The sequence below is a fragment of the Lissotriton helveticus genome, chromosome 5_1 (assembly GCF_964261635.1).
Source record: "Lissotriton helveticus chromosome 5_1, aLisHel1.1, whole genome shotgun sequence".
NCBI classification, from domain to species: Eukaryota; Metazoa; Chordata; class Amphibia; order Caudata; family Salamandridae; genus Lissotriton; species Lissotriton helveticus.
Genome location: NC_136065.1, coordinates 1,068,379,846 through 1,068,391,438, shown reverse-complemented (window position 1 = coordinate 1,068,391,438; position 11,593 = coordinate 1,068,379,846). Strand labels below are relative to the sequence as shown.

General features: G+C 45.4%; 1 protein-coding gene across 1 annotated transcript; it reads left to right on the top strand.

Moving 5' to 3' along the window:
- Nucleotides 1-4,383: 4,383 nt before the first annotated feature.
- Nucleotides 4,384-10,150, top strand: LOC144752592 (uncharacterized). Its single transcript, XM_078640474.1, has 3 exons — nt 4,384-4,674; nt 8,893-9,676; nt 9,846-10,150. Exons 1-3 carry the CDS (start codon nt 4,429-4,431, stop codon nt 10,148-10,150), a joined length of 1,335 nt encoding a protein of 444 aa, XP_078496600.1. The 5' UTR covers nt 4,384-4,428.
- Nucleotides 10,151-11,593: the final 1,443 nt, after the last annotated feature.

The window sequence follows — 11,593 nt, the reverse complement described above, 5'->3', positions numbered from 1 at the left end:
GAGCGCGCGCTGGAGAGGGAGGGGGTGGGAGGACTAGGCAGCGGGAGAGAGGGAGAAAGGAGCGCGAGGGAGGCGTTTTTAGATACATGAAGCCAAAATTACAAGTGAGCATGTTACAAAAGCAAACGTTACGTTACATGAGACAATAGTGACAGTTGTGCAAGTATCAAGAGCAACAAAATACAAGAGGTAGCAAACGATATGCAATAGCATATCTGAGGGAACACGGCAAACAATATGTTCTTAGAGGAAACAAGCTTCTCGGCATTGCTGGTTGGGGGAGTGGGGGGGTGGGCGGGGGAGCAGCAGGCAGATGCGAGTGGAGCGCGCGCTGGAGAGGGAGGGGGTGGGAGGACTAGGCAGCGGGAGAGAGGGAGAAAGGAGCGCGAGGGAGGCGTTTTTAGATACATGAAGCCAAAATTACAAGTGAGCATGTTACAAAAGCAAACGTTACGTTACATGAGACAATAGTGACAGTTGTGCAAGTATCAAGAGCAACAAAATACAAGAGGTAGCAAACGATATGCAATAGCATATCTGAGGGAACACGGCCTGGGGGAAGCTGGCTGGGGAGGGGGAGGAGAAATGAAAGGAAGGCTGTGTTTGCGGGGAGAGAGAGGGGAGGTGCTGGTGTGGGAGGGGGGAGGTGCTGGTGTGGGAGGAGTGCTGCTACGGGATGTATGACGTTACAACGCATAGTTTTACAACGCCTACCTTTACATCGCAAGTTTTACAACGCATCCCATTACAACGCATGATGCTTTTGGGCGCTGGATAGTGAATAGTTTAATTTACTATTCCAACTCCAGTCCCCGTGGATAGTAGGGAAGGTGTTGGATAGTACATTAAACCTATTCCCTATCGTAGAGCGCCCCCAAGCGCTATGCGTTGTAATGGTTTGCGTTGTAAAAGTTGCGTTGTAATGGTAGTTCGTTGTAAAAGTTTCGTTGTAAAGGCTGTATACCGCTGCTACGGCAAGGCTGTGTTTGCGGGGAGAGAGAGGGGAGGTGCTGGTGTGGGAGGGGGGAGTTGCTGGTGTGGGAGGAGTGCTGCTAGGGGAGGAGAAGCCCTGGCCGTGAATGCTCGTGCATGTTCACGTGAACTGCAAGAAAACGCCGGGCTGAAACCCCTTAGTTTGAAGAGGATTTTGCCAACATGAATTCGATCCTATCCATTCCTGCGGAATGGGACAGGCTCGACCTAACAAGCCCGGCTGGGGTGGCGGGGGAGCCAGTGAGTGGGAGGGAGGAAAGGAGCATATGGGGATGGGGTGTGAGTGAGGGGGAGCTGAAGCCGTAAATTTCGACGAAACACATGTTGGTATACAAGTTAAATAAAAAACAAACATGAGCTGTATGTAACACGTGGGACTTTTATTCAGCGTCCGTTTATTAGGTTGAAACGTTTAAGAAATACTTTTTGAATATAGTGCGAGTGGTACAAGCTGATTGAATCCATCGGGAATGGAGGGTTTACAGAGCACTTCGAGACCAGTAGTCCAAATCCGAGGTGGGTGGATGCAGAAAGAATATGCCTGCCTCGGCAAAGATTACATCTGGGGGTGTTGACGAAAGCCTTTTTAAAACAGTAAGGCCGATATTTAGCCAGTGCAAATCTAAATGGGCGCCGCATTGAAATACCCAACATAGGCTGAAATGCGGACCCAAAATGCAATTTAAAACAAGCCCGGCTGGGGGGGCGGGGGAGCCAGCGAGTGGGAGGGAGGAAAGGAGCATATGGGGATGGGGTGTGAGTGAGGGGGAGCAGAAGCCTTTGATGGTGGTGTGCGAGGCCAAACACGGGCCTGGGGAAGCTTCATGCTCGAGTGCCCAACATGCATTGCACGAAATCCGGCTGGTTCAAGAGACTTTCGTTCAGTAGTTATAGGATCGAGTTATAAATAACTCGACCTAAAAACCTTTTTACAAATGTACTAAGGCCATTTAAGAATTTGAAAAAAGGTTTTCCAACTGTTAAATGGGTTTACCAAATCGGTATTTGATTAAGGGCCTGTTTAGGACATCACTTCCAAAATATCAATTCCTTATGGTAGATATTAATGTTTTGCAACCTAAACATTAATATTTCACCTACTACACAAACATAGTGGTAACTGTTTGGCAAACAGAAAGGAGTCCCTGCCCCTTTGTGAATGTTGACAAAAATAGTTTCAGCAGTTGGCAGTGGAGGACCACTGCTTACTCCTAAAAAAAAGTTTGTGAAACGTGTCTTTTAAAATGCATCCCATTTTCCTTTATGGAAAATTAATTGGATAAAAAAAAATAATAAAGATTGTTACGTTGATTAGTGAGTAAGTGATTAGTTAAAAGCAAACACAGACATGGCGGTCTCCTGAACTCCACAGTCCATCATTCTTGAGATGACAGTGAATTGTAGTGGGACGCAACTTGTGACCTTCCACATTAATCTTCATGAGGTAGGTCAAATTGCGACCCACTGCGATTCAGTATTTTATGAACTGACCTATTTGTACATAAGTCAAAACGCAAAATAGCAATGTATTCAGTAATAGTTGGTGTCCAAATTGCAATTACTTTCACTGAATTCAGTCTTTGTACATGTGGCCCATTGTCTTCCAGGAAACTTTCAACTTGGGGAAAATAGTTCTTGACTTAAGCATACTGTACTACTTCTACATAACATTACAAAGCCATGCAGCACATACTGTTTGATGTGCTTTAAATACAACCAAGTTTAATATTTATGTGGCCCTTCTTGCAAGGGTGGTGAAATTGTTTGGGCTGGAGGTGTTGTCTTATGCGGACGACACTCAAATAATGGTGTCTATCACGCAAAATGTCAGTGACTCCACGCATAATTTAAAAAATTGTATGCAAGCAGTCTCGTTATGGATGGTACAAAAGTATCTAAAACTGAATGGCGAGAAGACAGAGGTCCTGATTTTTGGTGAGAAGACAGACATCTGGTCTGGGGAGTGTTGGCCTGATTCCCTGGGCACCTGCCCAACTCCTGTTTCTCATGGTAAAAACATGGGAGTTGTGGTGGATGATTCCCTTTCTCTGAATTTGCAGGTCTCTAGGACAGTGGCCACCTGTTTTGGGCTCATCAGGCTTAAAAGGAAAATCTCTCAGCTCCTCTCATTTGACGCCCGCAAAAAAGTGGTGGTTGCATTAATATTGTCCAGATTGGACTACTGCCACACCCTTTATTTAGGCATCAATAAAGGACAGCTGTGTCACCTGCAGCTGGTGCAGAATGCCGCTGCAAGGTTGGTGATGGGTTTACCCAAACATCACTCGGTCTCGTATTCCCTTCTTTCGCTGCACTGGCTCCCTGTGGATCGCAGAATTATGTTTAAGACCCTCTGCCTCACTCACAACGCCTACTATGGCCTGGGCCCGTTGGGCATCAAGGCCTTATTCCAACAATATGCGCCCTAGTGGAACCTTAGGTCAGCAAAAAAGAATCTCCTTACGGTTTCAGGGTTTAAAAGGATGAAATGGGGCGGGAGAGCTTTTTCATTTGCTGCTGCCACCGTTTGGAACTCTCTCCTGGATGATCTTTTGGGGCAATGATCTCACACAAACTTTCAAAAGATTTTAAGGACCTGGCTGTTCGCTTAGAGGCGGGTTTGAGTGGGATTCTGTCTGCTTGCATATTGGTGTGTACTCAGCACCCTGATGCCCTTGGGCTAAGTCTGCGTTTTAAAAATTTTATGGCAAGACCGGAGGCTCATATTATGCTATCTTTTCTTGCTTTATTCTCAATAGCAGCAAGATAACGAAGTAACTACAGTACCCAGAAGGCTTGGAGAAAGAACTACCAGCCAATGGGAAACAATGAAAACAAAACAACAAATCAGAGGGAATACCCCCGTATAAGGTATATCCTGACTGCGAACAGCCCTCTTTTCTTGCTGCTCGCAGTCAAGATAAGTACCTTTTCCTCATTTACCTCATACGTTGCATTTATTAATTGTGCTTTCGCTCTTTGCTATTGAATTTTGCTTTGCGCAGCTCCGAGCGCTTACGTCCTCCTTCACTGCGCTTTCAGCGCGTTTCTTTCAGCGCATTCTCCACACCCTGCAGGCCCTTCCCGGTGGTATTAACCACGCGCGCGCCTCTTAACGGCCTCCATTACCTTTTTCTTTCACTGCGCAGTTGTCCGTTTCCTTCTCTCTTTGCCGGTCATCTCCTCAGGTGGTGAAGTTCTTTCACGGAGCTTCGGCTCTGGGTCCCGCCTTTGTAGGAGTGGTTTTCTCCCTTCTGTCTGTCTCTAGCCACTCCCTTGCTGAGACTCCTGTGTTTAACCTTTTGTCTGCCAGAATTTCACTGCCTTTCAATTATGGAAAACTCTGCTGAGTTTTGTGAGGACGACGGTCAGGTGCTTAAGGCAGATTTGAATGCATTTATTAATATCTCTGTTGAGAATGCTGTGGAGTCTTCAATGAAGCGCTTTTCTAGAAATATGGAAAATTCCTTAATGAGTATTATGACCAAAGCCATGGCCCATTCTGCGGGGGAAAGCAGAAAACATAAGTTGGTACCCTCCAAATCTTCCCTTTTGTCATCACGTGTGGTTGGTGAGGCTTCCTCACATATGGCAGAGGACGTGGTTCCTCCCAGGCTTCCTACCAAGGAAGGATTAAAAGTTTCAGATGGCACTCATAAATCAAAACCCAAACAGAAGGAGGTACCTCAAAAATTGGTCATTTCTCACATCTATGATACGGATGATGATATGGGTGATGACACAGACCTTTCTGATCTCTTTGCTACGGTTGACCCCCCTTCCCCCCTTCCAAAAAGATCAAATTGGACGCTTTTGCTGCAGAACCTGTTCTAGATTCAGAAGGTACTCCTTTATTTGAGTAAGAAACAAAACAGGGTATGTGGAGGGTCAGGGGGACAGTTTAATGACCTGTCTGCTCGCTCCCCAGTCTTACAGATACAAAACACAAAAGAGCAGATCAAGTCAAAGAGAAGTGTGTGTCTGTAGTAACACCCGTGCAGCACCAATGGTGAGACGTGAAACACAAGTGCCCAACATGAGACTTCTTGGCGACAGGGGGCTGATAAAATTCCCATCAGACCACCCATGTGGTGGAGTTAACGTCATGTGGGAATTTAATGATCATGCCATCCCAAGTCCAACCAAAATAGTGTCGGTCCGGGAAAATATGTCACAAAGATATGATCATTGTGTGTATCCTAAAAGTAATACATACTGAAGAAAAGAGTGCAGTGCTCAAAAAATAATATAAAATTGGCTACCCAAACTTCAAAGAATATTCTTAGAACTCGAAGTCCGAGTGTCAAGAATTAAAAACACGCTAGGTAGTAAGACTACCCTCTGGCGCTAAATAGTGTGGTCATAGTGTGGTCGACATGTTTCAGCCATCAGGGCATCTAACCCGGCTTTCTTCAGGACCTTGTATGGCAAATCTTGCTACTGCGACTACAGACAAGACGTCATAGTAAAAGAAGGACAAACATGTACTTGAAAAGTTACATCTGTATCAAAAACTTAGAATACTTAAGCGTCCACTCGAGGGGAAGTAATAAATCTTCTTCCTATCAAAAAAACCAAAGAGACAAAATGTTGAAGGCACAACAGGTACCACATTGACACCATAGTGCACACACGTGAAAACAATACAGACACACCTGCACGAATAATTTACATTCTGCATTGGAGAAAAGCATACTAGCTTAATCACATTGAGGATTTGCCTCAAAGGTGATACTCACCCAGCTTTGTGTGGGTGATGGCCTCACCTCACCCGGCAACCGCTCGGGAGTATGAGGCCCCGCTCTAAGATGTAGAAAAAGACACAGTAAGCACACAGCTTTCCCATGTTCAACCAATCGTTCTACATTCAAAATCCAACAGACATATGGTAGTTGCTACTCTGCCAAGACTGTCCCCCAATACACATCAAAGTCTACAAGGTGGATATTAAGTCATGTTAGCAAGACCAAAAAGAAATCCCATTGTCTACCTCCAGGTAAATCTACCTGACGTAAAGCAATTACAATACTGGCCGCTCAGTCGACCAAAATAACTTGCTACTTATTGTACTCGATTTACACAGAAATATAATTAATCTATAATGAAATACACAATGGAATACAGTGCCAACACCCCAACTAAAAAGTAATGGGGACAGGGGCCACATTGGCTCCCCTCTCTATGCCTAACTCGTTTGCTTGTTGCTGAGTAAATAGCGTGGTGTGCTAGGCCAAGCTGTATTATAATCAGAATCAAACAGAGGACAAGAGCCCCAACCGTCCTACCTCTCCGTCGGTGCCTCGAAATGAAGGCGAGCGGAAGTGGAGGTGAGCTGCGGCGGGAAACTCCCTCTATAAATTGGCACCCCGAGTAGCACACCCCGCCCCTCCCTGATGTCTCACACCGGCAGTGAAAATTCCAAACTGGCCTCAATCGCCATAACAGGACAAGGACACACGGAGAAGCTGCTAGTTTTTCGCGCATGCGCGGGTGGATACCAGACACTGCTCATTCGCGCATGGGCAAACAGTAATTACCGCGATCCCTGATGTTCCTGCTGGAAATAATAGTCGTTTGACATTATGACTGTCGACTCGCGGCAAAAATATATATATCTATATCTCGCCCAGCTAACTGCTAATGAAGTAGATGACTTCCAAAAAGTAGATTTTAAAGATAAGCTTATACTTTACATACATATGACCATGGTGGTCAAACATGTATATAACGCCCAACTAACAATTCAGCTAATGACGTGAATGATTTTCAAAGATAAATTTGAAAGATAGGCTTTTGCTTTCTATAAACATCACCGTCGTATTGGACAGATATACATTCCTAAGGGAGATATAACCCTACTTCTGTGAATTTAGTTGGTCACAATGGATCAGTTACAATATTGTATTAGCACTGTTCCTGACAACATAAAATAGCGAGGCCACATCCTTCATAAAGAGGATTATAATATCATAAGGACTGAAACATTTTGCTCCATCGCTGATATAAGGAATAAACAGGGAGACATTAGTTAACACCCTTGGCTGAAGTCAAGAGATAGTTTTTCCTCTAAACCAATAGCCTAATGTCTATTTTATTAGCTGAATTGTTAGTTGGGCGTTATATACATGTTTGACCACCATGGTCATATGTATGTAAAGTATAAGCTTATCTTTAAAATCTACTTTTTGGAAGTCATCTACTTCATTAGCAGTTAGCTGGGCGATATATAGATATATATATTTTTGCCGCGAGTCGACAGTCATAATGTCAAACGACTATTATTTCCAGCAGGAACATCAGGGATCGCGGTAATTACTGTTTGCCCATGCGCGAATGAGCAGTGTCTGGTATCCACCCGCGCATGCGCGAAAAACTAGCAGCTTCTCCGTGTGTCCTTGTCCTGTTATGGCGATTGAGGCCAGTTTGGAATTTTCACTGCCGGTGTGAGACATCAGGGAGGGGCGGGGTGTGCTACTCGGGGTGCCAATTTATAGAGGGAGTTTCCCGCCGCAGCTCACCTCCACTTCCGCTCGCCTTCATTTCGAGGCACCGACGGAGAGGTAGGACGGTTGGGGCTCTTGTCCTCTGTTTGATTCTGATTATAATACAGCTTGGCCTAGCACACCACGCTATTTACTCAGCAACAAGCAAACGAGTTAGGCATAGAGAGGGGAGCCAATGTGGCCCCTGTCCCCATTACTTTTTAGTTGGGGTGTTGGCACTGTATTCCATTGTGTATTTCATTATAGATTAATTATATTTCTGTGTAAATCGAGTACAATAAGTAGCAAGTTATTTTGGTCGACTGAGCGGCCAGTATTGTAATTGCTTTACGTCAGGTAGATTTACCTGGAGGTAGACAATGGGATTTCTTTTTGGTCTTGCTAACATGACTTAATATCCACCTTGTAGACTTTGATGTGTATTGGGGGACAGTCTTGGCAGAGTAGCAACTACCATATGTCTGTTGGATTTTGAATGTAGAACGATTGGTTGAACATGGGAAAGCTGTGTGCTTACTGTGTCTTTTTCTACATCTTAGAGCGGGGCCTCATACTCCCGAGCGGTTGCCGGGTGAGGTGAGGCCATCACCCACACAAAGCTGGGTGAGTATCACCTTTGAGGCAAATCCTCAATGTGATTAAGCTAGTATGCTTTTCTCCAATGCAGAATGTAAATTATTCGTGCAGGTGTGTCTGTATTGTTTTCACGTGTGTGCACTATGGTGTCAATGTGGTACCTGTTGTGCCTTCAACATTTTGTCTCTTTGGTTTTTTTGATAGGAAGAAGATTTATTACTTCCCCTCGAGTGGACGCTTAAGTATTCTAAGTTTTTGATACAGATGTAACTTTTCAAGTACATGTTTGTCCTTCTTTTACTATGACGTCTTGTCTGTAGTCGCAGTAGCAAGATTTGCCATACAAGGTCCTGAAGAAAGCCGGGTTAGATGCCCTGATGGCTGAAACATGTCGACCACACTATGACCACACTATTTAGCGCCAGAGGGTAGTCTTACTACCTAGCGTGTTTTTAATTCTTGACACTCGGACTTCGAGTTCTAAGAATATTCTTTGAAGTTTGGGTAGCCAATTTTATATTATTTTTTGAGCACTGCACTCTTTTCTTCAGTATGTATTACTTTTAGGATACACACAATGATCATATCTTTGTGACATATTTTCCCGGACCGACACTATTTTGGTTGGACTTGGGATGGCATGATCATTAAATTCCCACATGACGTTAACTCCACCACATGGGTGGTCTGATGGGAATTTTATCAGCCCCCTGTCGCCAAGAAGTCTCATGTTGGGCACTTGTGTTTCACGTCTCACCATTGGTGCTGCACGGGTGTTACTACAGACACACACTTCTCTTTGACTTGATCTACTCCTTTATTTGATCCTGCATCCATCCGACACCCTAACTCTACCAAGTGGTTTCCCATTGATCATGTGGGAGAGTTTTTTTCCGCTAGGCTTCGCTTGCCTCTGGATAAGTCCGTCAGGGCTAAACTTAAGTCTGAATGTCCCAAACCTTCTCTTCCCTCTCATACTACCTCTACTCCTTCCATTGATCAACCTCTTATCACCTTCTTTTCGAAGTTTGGAAAAGACCCTCGGAAAGGGGTTGACAAAGCTTGGTCTTCTTGTCAAGACAAACTCTTGGATGTCGTGGGTCCTCTGGCCCGTATTTTTGACCTGGCCGAATCAGCACGCCTAGATGGTTCTGATCTCAATCCGGAAGACATTTCTTTATGGGTTCAGAGAGCCTTTTGCTTGTTGGGGAATGCCAATACTGCCATTACCCACGAGCGCCGTAAAGGCCTGCTCATAAAATTGGACCCTAAATTACCTAATTTGACCACACAAGATCCTGGTGCCAAGGCTGATGGTCTTCCCTTCGGAGATACCTTGGTTAGAGATCTCAGCAAGTTTGTTACCACTTTTGCTTCCCTAGACAAGGCCCAACAATCCATCAAAAAAGTGTTTCCCTCTCTGGTTTTTGGCAGGGCCGGGAGAGGCAGGAGCCGCTCTACCGGCCGCGGTTATCAGAACCAAGGCTCCCGTGGATTCTTCAACAATGGTCAACAGGACTTCAAGCCCCAGTTTTACCCCCAACGGGGTCGAGGTTTCCGAGGCAGAGGCCAACGTTCCTTCCATCACAACTCCAACCAACAAGGTATGTCTTCCTTCTCCTCCTGTAGGAGGTCGTCTGTCTCTTTTTCTCCACAGGTGGCGATCCATCACAGCAGATCCCTGGGTTATCGACACTGTCCAAGGCTATCGTATCGAGCTTTACACTCCGCCTTTTCAAAACCTCTTGCCTACCCCTCTGGTTTTTTCCACAGAAATGTCTCTCCTGATATCTTCAGAGATTCAGTCCCTCCTTTCCAAACAGGCTATCCTCATCGCCCCGTTCGATTCATCCGGTTTTCTCAGCTCCCTATTTCTAGTCCGCAAGAAAAACAAAAAGATGAGACCTGTCATCAATCTCAAATGGTTCAACCAGTTTGTGGTTTATCGCCACTTCAAAATGGAAACGATTCTCCATCTTCGAGGCACTCTTCGTCAGAACGATTGGATGGTCCGCATCAACCTGCAGGATGCATTTCTTACCATTCCCATCCACGATTCTCACACAAAATTTCTTTAATTTCAGTGGCATAACGTCACTTATCGTTTTCGATTTCTTCCTTTCGGTCTTTCTTCAGCACCTTGGTGCTTCACAAAAGTTATGAAACCAGTGGTGGCTTATCTACGATCACTAGGTATCAGACTCATCATTTACCTCGACGATATTTTACTCATGAACTCGGACAAAACCGCTCTTCTATCCGATCTAGACACCACTCGTTCTCTCCTTCTGGACTTAGGTTTTCTTCTCAACACAGACAAGTCCTCTCTTCTTCCATCTCAAAACATGGAGTTCTTAGGCTTTCCAGTGGATTCTCCCACCGCTTCCCTCTTCCTTCCTCAGTCAAAGATCTCCGCTATTCGTTCAGAAATTTCTCAGTTGCTTCGCCTCTCTCTGATCTCTCTCAGATCTCTTGCGCGGATAATGGGGCTTCTTTCCGCCTCCATCCAAGCCATTTTTCCCGGTCCCCTCCATTACCGAGCTCTTCAGCGTCTAAAAATCAGACACCTTCATCAAGGTCTTGCCTATTCAGACCTTATACAGTTAGATCTCGAGTCTCGTCAAGAACTTCAATGGTGGATCGACCATTTAGAAGCCTGGAATGGGCGCACTATCTTCGCTTCTGCCCTAGATCTTGTATTAGAATCAGATGCAAGCCTATCGGGTTGGGGCGCCCGTTGTGGTCCAATATCGACTGGAGGTACATGGTCTCTAGAGGAGTCCAGATTGCACATCAATTGTTTAGAGATGCTGGCAGGCTCCTTTGCAGTACAAAGTCTGGCAAAAGACAGAGCGAGTTGTTCCATCCTCCTTCGTATGGACAATGTTTCTGCGGTTCGCTACATAAACCATCTCGGTGGCACCAAGTCGAAACCTCTAGCAGAGTTAGCAAAAAGTCTTTGGGAATTTTGCCTTTCAAACCAGCTGTCTCTCACAGCCGAGTACCAACCTGGAGATCTCAATGCCGTCGCCGACTGGCATTCTCATTATTTCCGCGACACCAGCGATTGGAAGCTTCTTCCCTCCGTTTTTCTCTCCCTCTCTCAATTGTGGGGTCCTTTCTCCATAGATCTTTTTGCTTCTCGCCTCAACACTCAATTACCCCGCTTCTTCAGCTGGCGTCCAGACCCACGGGCTCTGGCGACCGATGCTTTTCTTCAGGACTGGTCCCTTCATCTAAATTATGCTTTTCCTCCTTTTCTTCTGATAAACAGAGTTCTCTCTCAGGTTCGTCGTCAAATGACTTCTCTGGTGCTTGTGGCCCCCTTTTGGCAATCCCAGATTTGGTTTCCTTCTCTGTTGGAACTGGCAATAGACTTCCCAGTACTACTTCCCTCTTGCCCCGATCTTCTCCAGGACCCTCAAGGCCTTCCTCATCCCTTGATCCTCGATCAGTCTATGGTCCTATCTGCTTGGAAGATTTCCGGCCTTCCGCTTCTGACCTCCTCATTTCACAAGAAG

What these genes read in the sequence shown, in the direction of transcription:
- LOC144752592 (XM_078640474.1), top strand. Translation starts at nt 4,429, where the DNA reads ATGAAGCGCTTTTCTAGAAATATGGAAAATTCCTTAATGAGTATTATG. An exon ending in CAAAACCCAAACAGAAGGAG is followed by an intron (nt 4,675 to 8,892) that starts GTACCTCAAAAA and finishes TCTACTCCTTTA; the next exon opens with TTTGATCCTGCATCCATCCG. An exon ending in TCACAACTCCAACCAACAAG is followed by an intron (nt 9,677 to 9,845) that starts GTATGTCTTCCT and finishes TTTTTTCCACAG; the next exon opens with AAATGTCTCTCCTGATATCT.